We start from the raw sequence: 15991 nt of genomic DNA, 5'->3' as shown, positions 1-15991 counted from the left end.
CTTACCCTACAATGTAAGGAAGAAGCTGTACATATTTTTGGGGATATCCCAGGGTGAAAACAGATTCCTCACCTCTCTGGGACCAGACACCATCCCCAGTGACATGGATGATGTGGACATGGACGATGTGTTTCCATCTGCAGGACTGTTTGCCAGCACAAGCCAAGGCACAGGGCAGCCTAGGGAATAACAGATGCGTGTGGCAAGTGGAAAAAGCACTTTATTCTGGGGGGTAATGCCCTCAGAGGGAGGATACCTGTGTTCCAGGCAATGCCTTCAAACACCCCTTTCAAATTCCCACCTCAGACTCTCTGGCTTATTGAGGGGTTTCTATCCCACACCAGTATAGCAGGGGGAAATGGGGAAAAGCAGCTAGGACATGCCCTAAAAAAGGCCCTTTTCCTTCTCTTTTAAAAACTAACAGGGTTAACCCTGCTACCAATTTGTTTCATTTGCAAAACCAGCCAATTCCCATTTTTCCCAAAGGCTCGCACAAGCCTGGCTCAATTCCACCTTCTCCCATCTCCCTCGCCTCCCTCCCTCCCCCTGCCCCCCTTTGGCTCCATTTCATCTCAGAGCTATTTTATTTATACAGAAAGAGAAATAGCTGGCATAGCTCCGTGGTGTGGAACATCCCATCCCCTGAGCCTGCCCTGGCTCTCCCTCACTGGCTGGGAGCTTCATCCCAGCTTCCAGACTCCCTCTGGCCTCCCTAACGATGCTCTTGTTTGGTGAATATTCCCATGCATCAGCCACCTTTCCAAGCCTGAGTTACCAGAGTGAGTAGCTCCTGGTTGCAGGTGTCAGAAGCCAACTCCAGCTGGGACCACAAAGGAGAAAATCCAAGGAAACCGCCCCATTTCCAGCATGGAGGTCCCAGCACACCCCTGGGCTGAGCCCTGCAGAGACAGATGCTGCCCCTCTGAGGAATAAACAGCACAACATGAGGAGCCTTTCCCTCACTTCCAGCTGGAAATTTAAAAACAGATGGATTCCCAGCAGCTGGGCAGGGGCAAGACTGCCCCAGGAGGGGGTGGCTGAACAGAGGTTTAACACAGAACACCCCCACTTCCATCCCAAATAATACTATTGGAGCAAGCCAAAACCACACCAGAGGCACCAAACCAGCCCAAAATTGGGGACCCCTATCAGCTGAGCCCCTCAGCCCTGCACTGTTCCACTTGCTGCCTCTCCATGTTCCGCAGAGCTTGGCAGGCCCTGCCTTTATTAATAGCTCTGTGACCTTGTGTGCGGCCCCTGAGCCTGCTGGAACTCCACTTTTTTCCCACAAAGCAGCAATAATCCCTTCTGCTCCTGATTCTGGCCTGGAGGGGTGAGCAAGGCAGGATTCCGGGTGCCAGGAAGTGAGGGAGCTTGAGCTGCTGGTTCCATCCCTGGATCATCCCAGTGCCCCGATCCCAGCATCCTTCCCGCTCCCATCAGCTGCACCTCCATGGACAGGGCAGCAAAGCTCCCTAGAGCACCTCCCATCCCATAAAGCAGCTCTTTGCCTGTCTCTATCCCCCCTAACCCAACACCCTTTATCCCCTGAAAATGCCATTCCTTTTCCTACCCTGCCATTTATTCCCTGGGAAAGGGAGTTAAGGGCTCGGTGCCAAGATAAACAGACCAAACAGTGGTTCAGCATTCCCTCAGCATTCCCATTCCCTCGTGCTTTTTCCAGAGGCAAACACCAAACACAGGGGAACAAAAGGTCAAAATCACCCGGATCCCGTACCATGAATAATTTCCCTTCCGAACACCTAAGCTCAGCTCAACTTAGAATTTTGTTTCAGCCTCCTCTTGTGGTTGGAACCCAAACAAGAATATTTCCAATCAATAACTGGAATAAAATTAGCTTCCCATTTAACAGCAAGCCTGTTTGGTTGTGGACCCCACCAGCACGGTTTTACCATTAGCCACACACTCCAAGGCTACTTGGCCAGAGTTTTCTGGAATAACTCCTGCAGGCTGGCAGGAGCCCCACTGGCACTTCAGGCTTACCTGGGAGCAGGTCTCCATCCAGGGAAGGAGCTGGAGTCACCAGGTGCCAACCAAAGCAGCAGGGAGTCTTGCTTGTACCACAGAACAAAAATATGAAAACACAGGAGCTTGTAAAAAATAAAGCACTGATTTTCCTGACAGTGGCTCGGGCCTCACACCTCCCCACATCCAACCATTTTTCAGCACTGAATCATGGTTTAAACTCAGCTGGGAATTTCCAGGGAGTACGTGTGTGAAAGAAGAGCACATCACGCTCAGTGTAGTTTGTTTATTTTAATAGAGACCTTTTTTACATTTATTTATAGCAGTGAGAAAAGTGCTCCAGAAAAAGATACCCCAGTCAAGGCAAGCTACAATAGCTACCATCCAAATCCTAAATATTCCCTACAGAAAACGGGCACTGCTGGATTAAGAAAAGTTCATTTTACAACAGAACAAGTTAAAAATGAGTAATTATAACCTGAAGAGGAACCAACCCTTTTTTTACATCTTATTACTGTGAAGTATCTGCATGTGAAATTCACAGAGGACTTCCTGCAATATTTAGGACTGCAAAACACCTCAGGCAGATTGTTACATGAAAGAGGGTGGAATTGGGGTTTTTATTTCTTTCAAAAGGCAGTGGTTCTCCCCCCAGTGAAGTTTGACCATGAACAAACACCAAAAAACCACAGAAAACTGGACCCTGGGCTGCTTTATTTCAGTGAACATCCCAGGCTCAGCCTGATGTGGAGGATGTGTTTCACTTTAGGTACCTAACCAGCAAAATCCAGCTATGTATGAGTCTTAAACCCCACACCACCTCAGCCTTTGCCAGTGAACAGCGCAAAACAAGGAAGAAACAGGGAAAAAGTGACTGCAGCTGGCAAAGGAATCTGAGCAGAGAGACAGCAGCGAGTCAGGATGGGTGTCCAGGGGGAAACGGGGGGCTTTGCACCTGGATCTTCCAGCTGCTCATCCCAGCAGGCAGGGCAATTCCCTTGTTTCAAGGGAATTCTGTACACACAGGTGACAGTGCTCGAAGGGAGCTGAGGATGCCACTGCTGCCCGCTGTCCATCATTCCCAGGAGGCACACACGTCATCCCCAGGGAACACAACATCCCCACACACTGCCCTGTGGATGCTGGCACTAGCTTCAAAGGCCTCTCAAAGCGACCCATTTTCCCCCAGAGCTGCCTCTCCACCTCCCTTCCCCTTCAGCTGCCTCCAAACTCCTCCTGCCACTGCGCCGGCCGCTCGCCACATCTCCTCGTGCTGTTCCTCTCACCTGCCTGCTCCCCAACGCAGCACAGGACTCCTTGAACTGGGAAAACTGGAATTTTTACTGACACAAGAGTTGCTTTGTTCCCAAACCAGTCTCTGCCGGGGCCCGGCCGAGCCTGCCCTGGTCACTGCTCCTCCAAGGACAGCCGGCACCGCCCGTCCTGGGCCGTGTTGTAGGACTCACAGCTCTGGCACTTCATGCCCAGCAGGTGGAACTGCACTGTGGAGCGGGCGTTGCAGTCGTTGCAAAGGATCTGCAGGCACACACGGGAGGGAAGGAGAGGCTGCAGCACCAGCGGTGGGTGTATATAAACAGCAATGACAACATCCTACGCCTACACGTGACTGCTCCTCAGCATTCCCCACCCCTTGGGCTGAAGCCCGATGCAGCACGCGTCCCTAGTGCCCTCTGCTGCCAGGAAGTCCGAGGCACAGCTCTAGGGAAGCCAGGCAAGGGCGCCCTCTTACCTCCACCATCATGTTCTGGTACTCGGTGGGCATGGGAGTCTGTGCCACCTCGTTGTCCAGCTGGCGCCAGTACCTGGTCATGTCCAAGGCCGAGTGCATGCACAAGGGACACCTGTAGCCTCTGGCAGAAAGAGGGGGACACGTCTCAATTAGAAGGTGAAATGAGGCCATGAAACAAGGCCATTGGTAGGGACAAGTTACACATTGTATCAGGCAAACAAACAGCACGAAGCAGCAAGTTCTGGCAAACAGAATTGGAAATTATATGCACTTTATCCCTTTAAGTTAGCCCTTCATCCCTTTAGGAGCTGTCTTTAAGTCAGATGGTGCAGAATTGGCACCAACTTAGGATTTTTACCTCTTGAAGAAATATGTTTGGACTAGGGTAATATTGAGAGGAAAGATGTTTGGAAATACTTACTCCTTCAGCATTTCATCGTAACATGTTCTGAAAATGAAACACAGGTCAGTCAGAAAAACTGAGTTACTGACAGGGAACACACCTGTGCTGCACAAAGGGAATCAACCACACAGGTATCCCCATGGCAGAAATTAAAAACATCCCTAGGCCAAGTAACAGGAGAGCTTCACACTGTTAAACCTGACTGAGAAGGAAGACAACCCCCCTAAAGAAAATACCTCCTGGAGAAACAGACTGTCCCCACAATGCAGGTGCCTCAGAAAGCAGCTGTAAGCAGCTGGTACAGACTGAACGCTGCTGAATAAACACTCAACACAATGCAGCAGGTGTTTCCCTTGCTCAGGTGTCTGCTTTACCTGTGAAGAAGGTGACCACATGGCAGAACATGGGCTCCAACACGAGATGTGTGAATATCCTGTTTGGAGGCAAATATAAGACAAAAGAGAAGAAAATCAATTCACACACAGTCAGAAACAGGGGCCACACACAGTTATCCAGGAGATGAAAAGAGGCTGCTCACCTCCAAACATATTGGACAGTCCTGCCTGGAGACATTTTCAATACACTTTGCAAATGGAAAAAAAGAAGAAAACATTATTCTGCTGTGTAGTTTTCTGTGTTTTTCTATACTGTAAAACTCCAATAGGTAAAATTTCTTATGTCTTCAATTAGTGGCACCTGTGTTGCTGTTAGGTGAATTTAGAGAAGGAGAACCCACTGCTCTCCCTGCTCCTGTGGCCTCAGATGGGGCTCAGGCACATTCAGCTTCATGTTCAAGGCACTCCTTTTTAAGATATGGAGGTCAGTGTTGCATCCTCACCTTGTGCTTTCCTTGGAGACTCAGGCTCAGGCACAAATTACACTTGGAGCAGTGGAAGAAATCCTCCTTGGGGCCAATCCTGTGGAGAGAGGAGTCAGGGCAGGGCCGGTGCCCGCGGAGCCGGGCCCACTGCCCACACGCACCTGCAGATGCCACACTCCTGGCAGTGGTACTGCTTCTTGTCACGGTCAAACAGGTGGCAGATGTCACAGTAGTACTCCCCAAAGAGGCTGCCACAGCCCTCACAGCGCTGCTGGGCCTGAGGGGACACAAATGTCCTGAGTGCTGTGCCTGCTTCCAGGCTCCAAAGGGGTGTGGAGCTCTTGGAGCAAGGCTGGGAGCTAAGAAGTGATCAACAGAGTGGAGAGGACAGGCTGAGGGAGCTGGGCCCTGATAAGGGATGGCTGAGAAGATCGAAGCCATGTCTGCAGGGATGTGGAAGGTGCCAAGAGGATGTAATCAGCCTCTGTTCCGTGCTGCCCAGAAACAGGCCGAGAGGCAATGGGCAGAAGGTGATGCACAGGCAGCTCCACCTGCACAGGAGGAAGAGCTTCCTTCCTGTGGCCTGGAACAGAGAGACTGTGGAGTCTCCCTCACTGGAGATATTCCAGAACCGCCTGGACACAGTCCTGTGCCATATGCTCTGTAATCACAGGACATCCTGAGCTGGAAAGGGATCCACAAGGTTCACAATGTCCAACACTCAGCCCCGCACAGGAGTGCTCCGAGCATCCCACCAGGCGCCTGACTGCAATGCCCACATGCCTCCTGACCTGTGCCAGTATTGGGGCCGTGACCCCTTCCCCCGGGAGCCTGTTCCAGTGCCTCTGGGTCAAGAATTTTCCTTGCCATCCATCCTAAACCTCCCTTGACACAACAGAAGGCCATAACCTCCCGAACGCACCTTCTGCAGGAGCCGGCAGCTGCTGCACTGCACCTCGGACACCTGGAACCGATCCAGCTGGTGCTCCTCGGCTGCGTCGTGGCACAGCCGGCACGGGTACAGCTTCCCGCAGCACGGGGCCTGCCAACGAAGGAGACGGCATGGAGCGGCCACCACCCTGGAACGGCACGGCACGGCACGGCACGGCACGGCACGGCACGGCACGGCCCCCGCTCACCCACCCGCAGCCGGCAGCCCCGCCGGTAGTGCTCGCATCCCTGCTCGCGTCCCTGCTCGCCTCCCTCCGATCCCCCCGCCGTGGCCATGGCCGCCAAGGCTGCCCGGTCCCGCTCCACCTCTTCCGCTTCCTCACAGCCAGTTCCGGAGGATTTGGAGGTTTCAGAATGGCTCCCCCCGCTCCCTGGCTGGAAGCCTCGTGTTCCCCTTCTCGCTGAACCCTGGTTCGAGTGGGAGGGGAACTCTGGAGATGTCCCGTCCGAGCTCCCTGCCGAGGCGGGCTCACGCAGAGTAGGTGATACAGGACCGCGTCCAGGCGGGCTGGGAATGTCACCAGAGAGAACTCCACGACCAATCACAGAATCATAGAATATTCCAACTAGGAAGGGACCCGTCAGGATTATCGAGTCCCACTCCTGACCCTGAACCCCGCCAATCCCACCAAGCTGCCCGAGAGCTTTGTCCGAACACTCCTTGAGCTCAGTGATCCCTGCGGGTTCCATCCAACTGAGTAGATTCTGTGAGCTCTTCATGTTGAGGTAGAGCTCCTTGTGTTTCAGTTTCTGGCCACTGCTCCTTGTCCTGTTGCTGGGCACACCAGAAATCTGGCACCATCCTCTTGACACCCATCTTGGAGATACTTGTATGGATTGATGAGATTCCTGCTGTCTTCTCTTCTCTGGACTGAGCAGGCCCAGCTCCCAGAGTCTCCCCTCCTGAGAGACATGATCCAGACTCCTCCATCATCTTTGGTCTCTGCTGGACCCTCTCTGGTAGCTCCTTGTCCTTCCTGACCTGTAGAGCCCAGAACTGATCACAGCACTCCAGATGTGGCCTCACTGGGACCAAGCAGAGGATCACCTCCCTGGACCTGCTGGCCACACTCTTCCCCATGTAAAACCTTCCCCTTAAACCTTTCTCTCCTCCAAAAACCCAGCTTTCCCCCAAAAACCTCCACTCTTTCCTCCCCAAACCTTCTCCCCATGGCTACCTGACTGACTACTGTGGCCAAGTGGAGCATCCACTGTGGGGACAGTCAAGCCCAGAATTGGAAGATCTTTTTATTTACAAATGAAATGTACATGTCAAGAGACAGCATAGAGACAAATCCCTAAATACAATGAACTCAGACCATATTCTCTCATGATCCATGGATGGGAAAGGCTGTATTTTGTGGAAAAATAAGTTCCAAAGTTAATGACACCATGTGGGTTGTGACAGCTGATGGAAAAAAGTTTTGAGCAAGACAGGGACAGCCCAAAACTGACCACAGACAAACTAAGGCCAAGTAAGCAAAAACTGTTTCCAAACAGTCAAGTTTTACTGTCCCATTCTCCTAGAGGATCTAAAGGAACAATGAGTTACTGAGACATTCCACGTGCCGCCTGCATCACAGCTCAGTATTCCACAGGGATATTCCTTCCTTCACTATCAACACTAGCCAGACAACATAGCCAGGGCAAACACCCCAAAGACAACTGCCCAGATGTGGGGTCAAAAATGTGAAGAGAAAACCTAAACCAAAGTGACAAGTGCATTAGCGAGGGTTTCAGAGGAACAGCTGCAGATTTGCACATTTAGATATTGTATTTCTTGCAAAGATGTTTTCTTCACTGTCAAGGCAAAGGTGCTTTTCGATCCAGATCAGGCAGCCCACTGATACATGAGAATTTTGACAGCTGCTTTCGTCAGGATTCACTGAAAAACAAACCTCTCAGGCAGGCAGCAGCTGGACAAGTGAAAGCCCAGCTTCCTTCAGAGTCCTCCAAAGCAGCTCCTGCCCTTGTCACACACCAATGACCACTGCTCTTCTCAGACAAGACTTGGCCCTAAGCCAGAAAGTCAACATTCCAGGGGCTGTTTGCATGCAAGAAATCCAGCAGCAAAGGCAATGCAAGCTCCATCCTTGGCCTGGACCCAAGCCACTTCCGTGCAGTCTGCTGCACCAACAGGAGTAAGGGATCCTCCTCTCCCCTGCAGACACCTGGCAGCTTTAGCCCCTGCAAACTCAGATGGATTGTTCCCACTGTTCAGTCACCTGCATCAAGAGGAGAAAAGGAGAATAACTCTGGACAGACTAACAAAACACAAAGGTGCTCCCTGGTGAAAGGCTTCCTTTATTTTGCTTTGTTACACATCCTTACCTTGCTGAAGCTATGCATTTACACCTCTGTGCTTCACAGATCAGAAAACTCGAGTTGTTTTTTCCCCTCCCCACATGCAGGCAGCCAGCTTCCCCTTTTTTTGCTGTTCTACCAGCTTGCTCAGCCCCCCAATTCCGTGAGCTGCTTCTTTTCCAGCCCCAATGCTCAGCACCTCAGGAAAATTATTTACTGTGCACAGTGAGCTGTGTACTGTAAGAAGTCTGTCATAGCTGCATGTCCTGATCAAGAATGTGAAGTGTAAAATAATTTTCCTATTGCAGTTCCCATCCCTAGGTGACTGTTCATGAAACCATGCATTTGGAAGCCCCCAGCAGGCTACACGGCAGAAATGCAAGCCCACCTTTTACAGGCAGGTGTGACCATCTCCCCAGGGCTAGTGCTCGACCCTGGGGAAGGTGGCTTCTGATGCATCCGGCATCAAGGTCCCTGACAGCTGTAAATTGGGAAAGAAAGAGACAGGATCAATTTCCAAGTGTAGCATCAACAGAGAAGACAATCAGAAACAGCCTTCTAAAGACACATGCAATGCCAACACCTAATTCAAAACAAATCTGTTCTTTGGTCAAATCAGGCTTCAAAAATGCTCCCACAGTGGATGACTTAACAACCCCGAGGCAAATTCTGCTCCTTTAGGAGTCAAACTGGAATTCTGTGGGCCATGCTGTTGAGAAAGTCCCCAAAAACCAAAGCAAACCAAACAAATACAGAGCAGCACAAACCACTTTATTGCCTTGCTACCTGCTGTGAAGGCAGACTTGAGTTATGAAGGTCGATAGCAGCGAGGGAGGGGACTCGGGACTCTGCAAACATTCTGTTTTCCTTCTTCAGAAATCTGGGATGCTGAGCTGCAAAACACAACTAAGGTGCTTAGAGCCATGTTTAGGGAGTGAAGGCTGACACACAGCTTCGTGACACTTGTTGGGTACCCAGGTTCTATTTAGAGGAGCTCAAAGTTCCTACCTTCCGCTCCCCTCAGCTCAGGGAGATGATTTAGTTCTGGCAAACGCACATTTGTCTTGAGGAATTCCCATTTCTTCTTACTTGCCTGAAGGATAGGTTTTTTGTTAGTAACCTATAGTCAAGGGCATATGGAGCAGCTCATGAAAATATAGACAAAAATAAAGCTATTTTCAAGCTTAAAAAAAGCAGTGGCACAGCAATGCTCTGATGCAGTTGGAATTTGTCCAAGAGTGAGACAAAAGAATCTGATGTGTGTGAAGGAATTCAACCTGCTCAAGTGCTTTTTATACACAAGCAATGGAAAAGCTACAGCAAAATAAAAACAATCATCTAAGTGAGGCTGCTTTTGGAGAGATAAAATACAGCCCTTGGAGAATGGCTGGGATTAGTTATCTGGAAAAACGCAAGTGTTCTTGGCTGGCACAGTAATCATCATGCCTAGGTAGTGAGAGAAGAGGAAAACTTTCCATTTCACTTGTTTTCCTTATCAATTTTTAATGCAGTTATGACATGACTAAGTAAAGCCCTGGCCACATTAAATCCAAACCCTCGGTTCTGCTTCAGCAGCACAGCACACATGGTCTATCACTCCTGGCCAGGCAGGAGGCCATAGATATATTCCAAATCTCACAGATATCCTGTACTGGACTGCTCCCCTCATTAAAAATTTCTTTCTGACATAAAATATATTTTATCTAAGAACTGTTAGCGAGGGATACTGAATGCAAAATCTGCAGGGAAAAAGGGGTAACAAAACAAGTAGTATTTCTAGTATTCTAGTATTTCTAGTATTTTTAGTGGGAGTTATGGTGAAAGATGGACCAGATGGAGTTCTTGAGAATACAACACACGATTGAATTAATTTTTGCTTGGCCAAGGAAGACAGACAGACAGACGACTCACCGGTGTCAGGCTGACATTGCAACGCCCCACTGGAGAAGGCTTCCGTGCCTTTAGCAAGGGGTTCAAGTATTTTTTACTCTTTTCATCAAGTCTGTAATCAGAAATGCCCCACAGCTGGTATGAGCTGGGCTGACACAGCCAATATAAATCACCAAATGCAAGGTGTCCCAAACCCCACATCTGGTGCTCCCACACTGTCACCCTGCCCCTCCCAGGGCATCCCAGGAATGATGGATAGGAGCTCCCCTAGCTCTGCTCCCTTACCTGTAATTAAGGCTCCCAGGCCCAGACCCCATCCCAAATGTAGGAGAAAAGTTCTGGTTGATGGGAGGGATAAATGTGCCCAGGTTCTTAGCATAGTCCAAGTTGCTGCTGGAATCTTTCAGGTTGGTCTGAGGGCTCAATTTCAATGGGTGGATTGTGTTGTCATAGAGGAAGCTCAGCTTTGAGGATCGATCTGCTTTCTCTGCATCAGCTTTAGAGGGCTTGGTCTTTATCAGCTTCCCATCTTTGCTCCTTGGGCCTATGCTGAAATCCTGTTTGGGAAGATAAACATCATCTTTCCTTACAGTCATGGTTAAAAAAGCAGTTTACAGCAGTGCATGCAGCAAAAAAAAACATGTCAGAAGCCTACACGTGCATGATTCTGCAAGAATCTAATGGAGATGGAATTGGTTTTGGTAGAATATCTCTACTTTCCATCAAACAGGAGAAAATTTGTCAGGGTTCCAGCACTCTCTGTAAATAAGTCACTTGAGACTGGAATCAGAAATGATAGAGGAAAACCAGCTGTATCCTGTGTCTCTTCTGAAGAAATTAAATAAAAACTCATCTCAATGTCACCTCAAAGTCACTCTGAAGCACCCTTGGTATCCAGTTGAAAGGAAAATTTTTATTTTTGATGACAGGGCTTTAAATCAGGTTAACAGCAGCATAAAGCATGACTTATGCTTCCCAAGTGATTCCCCTCCAGCTCTGTATCGCCAGGAACTGCACCACAGGTCTGTATGGTTCACCTGAAAGGGACTGGCCCAAGAGCCCCCTGCACACTCCCAAGCTATTTCCTAGGAATTCAAACTGCTGCACCTATTTTAAAAATAATGATACAAAACATGAGAAAAACCCCAAAACAATACAGGTTTGGAAAACACAGATGGACCAACCTGGACACTGATGATTTTTCTTTCTTCTGAAACATCATCTTTGTCCCTTTTATTGACTTTAGATTTTTTTTGAAATTGATGGTCTCTGGTATCTTTCTGGATTATTTGTTTAAGCTCCTGAGTAAATCTACATTCCATATAATGAGAAAAGAAAGAAACAAATAATAAAAGGGCTTCTGTTTATCTTAATAGCATCATCAGTTGTTAAGCCCAGGCTCCTATAGACTTTTAAACAGTCAAACAAACTGTGCCTTTTAACTAATGAGAAGACAAATTTAATGTATACATTAAATAAAATCTTCTGCACACATTTTTTCACAATACAGCAATAAAGCAATAAAATACAGCAATACAGCAATAAAAAATAAATCTGCACCAGTTTGGTGCAGATGCAGTGAGTGAACACAGTGTAAGACTGTACTACCCAATGTGGGGTGACACTGATGAATTAATGTCACAACAAGGTAAATGTGCCACTGCAATGTGTTCCCTTCCAACTCTATTTTCAGAAAGGTCAAGCCAAAACAAACGGAGGCATTCAGCAGCTGTGAGCTCTGCAAACCCAGCAGTGTGCAGTCTCCAAGCACAACTGCTTCACTTCTTTCTAACCTGAGCCTGCAGTGAGCAGGAAAGGAGCTCTTACCTCTCAGCAAAGCCGTCCTTGTTGAAGAAATCGCCCTGCAGGAGCTGGGCGCAGGACGGTCTCTTGTCTGGGTCAATCTGCAAGCACTCCTGTCAAACCAGCAGGAGGACAAAAACACAGCAGGAATTAAACAAAGGCTTTGGCATGAGGAAAAGACCCCTGCAGTGACCCCTTTGGCCCTGCAGAGCTGGGTGTCCCCATCACCCTGGACTGGAGCTCTGGGATCCCCCACCAAGCTGCCAACCCAAGCTGCTCACTACCTGGAGAGCTGAGAGAAGGGCACTTCAACATCCCTGTGCTCAGTTGTGAGGTGGAGGGCAGGGAAACAGAGGAACACTCACAGGAAACAGTTAATTACCTGGGCTAATTCCAGCGCTTCAGCAGGGAGCTTGGGATAGCGTTTCTCCAGGGATTCGAGCTCCTTCACCTCAGGCAACTTCAGGCCGGCAAAGAGGGGGTTTTTATAGAATAACTCCTGTTGTCTTGGAATTAAGTTACCTAGAATCAGGCAAACAAAGGTGGAAAATACAGGACAGTGAAACATGTGAGAGGCTGAAATGCTAGTAAGGGCTACAGTCTGGCTTGTTATCTTTCCACCCATCAAAACAAATCTGAGCCCTTCACTCCTGAGCAAGCCCCAGGGGCTCTTCTTACCCAGGCACTTGGTGATATGGTAGAGCTGGTCAATGTCTGAGTCTCCAGGGAAAAGGGGCTCTCCTGTAAGCATTTCTGTTATCAGGGCGCCAACAGCCCACACGTCCACAGGCCTGGGGAGAAAAACCACCAGCAGCCCAGCTCAGCACAGCTCCATGGCTCCAAAGGCTGAGGCAGGGATGGAGCAGCCCCTGCACGCTCCCCAGAGCCCTTGCCAAGCTGGCAGGCCAGGCTCACCTGCCGTATTTGCTGTCCCCCACCAGCAGCTCCGGGGCTCTGTACCAGCGGGTGGCCACGTAGTCCGTGTAAGCTTCCCCAGAAGTGGCCAAGGGCCGGGCAAACCCGAAGTCGCAGAGTTTCACTACTCCTGACTGGGAAACCAGGATGTTCTCTGGCTTAATATCCCGATGGATTATCTGCACAGAGAGAATGAACTCAGGCAAACTCTCTGTGTGTACATAGCAAACTGATTGGCTCAGCAAGAAGCACAGCTTTCTCATATGCAAGTAGAAAATTACAGGCAAACACAGAACCACTAATTTCAGACACATTTATTTTATGTATCTCTTTTTCCTTTCTATTTCTCTAAGTTCAAAGACGTACAAATACAAAAATACACACTTCTATTCTAATATGTATCTATTGATTGTAGCTGCAGAGCTGATTTCTTGCAGATACTTACATTATGGCTGTGACAAAAGGCAATTGCTCTCATAATCTGAAACAAGTATTTCCGAACCCTCTCGAAGTCCAGTCCATTGGGAGAGTCCTCAAGGTCATTGAGCATCGTGTGATCCACAAACTCAAACACCAGGTACCACCTCTTCTTCCTCTTACACACATCCAACAGGTTCACCAGGTTCTCGTGCCTCAGTTGCTGTCAAGAAACAGGGAATGTTTAGTGAGGGAAAACACTTACTAAAAGTTATAAAGGGAAATGTTTAAAAAAAAATTTTTGCTGTTAACTTTTTTAACTGCAGCCCTGCTGGGACAGTACCAAAAAATGCACCTTGAATAAAAAGAGGAAGAAAAAGCAGCTGTGTTTTCCAATTATTTTGTCATGTATACTTTTGTTTATTTTGTGTCCCCAGCAGACAAGGCTCCACCTCCCATTTGTTACACATTTATTTATCACGCACCAACACAAAAGGCCATGCTACAGAGCACAGTTATTTATTAGCTGGAACCTGGCAGGGAAACATCCCCAGAGGCTGCCTGGAGGCAGCAGCAGAGCCCAGGAGTGGGACCCAGGAAGATGCAAAAGGACTGCAGAGCACAGGGAATTGCAGGGGAAACTCTGCTGGGGCAGAGGCAGTGCCAGCCAGCCTGCACCTGTGCCTGCCCAGATTTCTTAGAAGGTCTGACAAGAGAAGAATTTTTAAAGGGTATTCAATATGAGAAAAAGCTCTTTTTCCAAGAATGATTTGTTCCCCACACAAGAGACCTGAAGAGGTTTTTGCTGTTTTCAGACACAATTAAATTTCTGCCCAAACTCGAGGGGGAGAAAAAATTAAAACCAAAGATAGACAGGGAAGAAGGAAAGGAACTACAAAGAGAATAAACCTCCAGGTATTTATTTCCCCTGTGAGAGGCCACCCTTCCTGAGCTGCATATGCAAACATTCTCCTTGCAAAGGTTTTCACATAGGAAAAGCAGTTAATTCCCAGAACACCTGGGTGCTGCTCAGAGCAGGGACAATCCAGGCTCACAGAGATCCACTTCAGAAGGGTTTGAAGGGATAATGCTTGGAGCTGCATGCATTTCTATGAACTCCAATTCTGTAACTCTTGTAGTAAAGGCAAACACCACTTTTTTCCCCTCTTCAGTGCACAGGAACCATAAGCTGGCAGATTTAAGAAGAGATACTTGTGGCAGACAAAAGGACAGGACCCAGGTTTGCCAGTATTCCCACCTCTGGAGCAGCCTGGAAATAAGGTTTTCCTTCTTTTTTTTTCACCAAACAGATTATCTGGGTCCCAGTGTTCCAAACTCCCAATGTGCCCATGCAGAGGGACAAGCACTGTACACGGGACAAACATTCCTATGGGACAAGGGATGCTCCTCAGGACAGCCCATGGCAGTGCCTCACCACTCTGACAAGGAATCATTTTTTTCTGATATCCAGTCAAAAGCTGCTCTCTTTCAGTCTGAATCCACTCCCCCTCGTCCTTTCCCACAATAGTAACACCAGGCAAATCCCACACTCCAACAACAAAGGACACAGTGCACACATGGTTCAGGGAATCCCACAGGAGTCCTTCCTGCCAGGAAGGTGCCATGGATAGAAAAAAAATAAAGGAAAACTTTCCTAGAAGTGTTTTACTGTCTCAGGTGACCCCGGCAGCCCCCAGCCCGTTTAGGGTCACACTCCCGCGCTTTAAAAGGTCAGCGTTCCTTCTATTTCCAGCAAATCCCCAGCAGGAAAGGCCAGGCATTTGGGACAGGGGGACAGCCACCACCAGGAGGCAACAGAGACCGCACCATCCCCTGGCAACGCCAGAACATCCCAAGATCCGCCAGGTGCATCCAGCCCGGCGCTCAGGCCAAGGGAGCCGCGGCTCCGCCAGGCCACAGCACGGAGGGTTCCGTTAAATCCAGCGCCTGGAGATCCCGGCAGGGCCCAGGCGAGTCTCGCTCGGCCTGGGATGTGTCGGTGACACCTGGTGAATGCTGTGAGGGGAAGCCGAAGGAGACTGAACACACAAATTGCTTTGCAATTTAAGCACGAAATCGTTAGAAAAAAGGCGGTGCCGCCGGCCTCACCTTGAGCAGTTTGATTTCCCTCAGGGCGATTTTCCGCACCGCCGCGTCGTCGTCGCTCTCCAGGAACTTCTTGACGGCCACGATCTGCCCGCTCTCCCTGTTCCTGCACTTGGTCACCATCCCGTAGCTGCCTTCCCCCACCAGCCCCAGCACCTGGTACTTGTCCATGGCGGTGGCGGCAGGGCGGGAGGGCCCGGGCCCTGCGGCAGGGCCGGGCCGGGACGCGGGGACAGCACCGGGATGGCGGCACCGCGGCCGCCGCCGGCTCCCACCCAAAGCGGCCGCGTTACCGCGGCAACGGCCCGCCGTAAAGCGCGGCCGCGCCCCGCCTGTCGCGAAAGGCGGCCGGAAGCTCGCTCGGCTCTTGAAAAGGCCTCATAAAATGTTTTAAGGGTAAAATGTTATAAAGGTTGCTTTTAAAGCCCGGTAGGGCTTCAACAAGCGTACTAAGCAACCTCATCTCTTGTGCGGTGGGCTGAGTGTTAAAAAGCCAGCCTGAATCCATGCAATGAGGGCTCCATGTGCAGATGGGAGGCTGTGGATGTTGCTAAAGATCAGTGGTGAATAATTTGGTTTTACTTCATTTTACAAACTTGTCTCCACGTGCTATTTGCAATGTAACACCGTGCATGAACCTGCTCCC

The 15991-nt window shown here is 49.5% G+C and overlaps 2 protein-coding genes across 2 annotated transcripts; both read right to left on the bottom strand.

Annotated features, from left to right (window-relative positions):
* Positions 1-2276: 2276 nt before the first annotated feature.
* On the bottom strand, positions 2277-6991 carry RCHY1 (ring finger and CHY zinc finger domain containing 1). Its single transcript, XM_058804314.1, has 10 exons — positions 6739-6991; positions 6103-6365; positions 5882-6001; positions 5121-5236; positions 4978-5056; positions 4678-4722; positions 4514-4572; positions 4158-4184; positions 3737-3857; positions 2277-3522 (listed from the first exon to the last, which is right to left on the bottom strand). The coding sequence occupies exons 1-10, from the start codon at positions 6989-6991 to the stop codon at positions 3394-3396; spliced, it is 1212 nt and encodes a 403-aa protein (XP_058660297.1). The 3' UTR covers positions 2277-3393.
* A 203-nt stretch (positions 6992-7194) lies between these two features.
* CDKL2 (cyclin dependent kinase like 2) lies at positions 7195-15614 on the bottom strand. Its single transcript, XM_058803480.1, has 13 exons — positions 15349-15614; positions 13268-13462; positions 12823-13001; positions 12586-12698; positions 12290-12429; positions 11932-12020; positions 11289-11415; positions 10390-10661; positions 10126-10216; positions 9223-9307; positions 9001-9107; positions 8603-8695; positions 7195-8135 (listed from the first exon to the last, which is right to left on the bottom strand). The coding sequence occupies exons 1-12, from the start codon at positions 15514-15516 to the stop codon at positions 8636-8638; spliced, it is 1626 nt and encodes a 541-aa protein (XP_058659463.1). The 5' UTR covers positions 15517-15614; the 3' UTR covers positions 7195-8135; positions 8603-8635.
* Between the last annotated feature and the right edge of the window lie 377 nt (positions 15615-15991).

This window comes from Ammospiza caudacuta, chromosome 4, assembly GCF_027887145.1.
Source record: "Ammospiza caudacuta isolate bAmmCau1 chromosome 4, bAmmCau1.pri, whole genome shotgun sequence".
Taxonomy (NCBI): domain Eukaryota; kingdom Metazoa; phylum Chordata; class Aves; order Passeriformes; family Passerellidae; genus Ammospiza; species Ammospiza caudacuta.
Note: the sequence above shows the minus strand (reverse complement) of the source record. Positions and strands in the feature narration are given on the sequence as shown.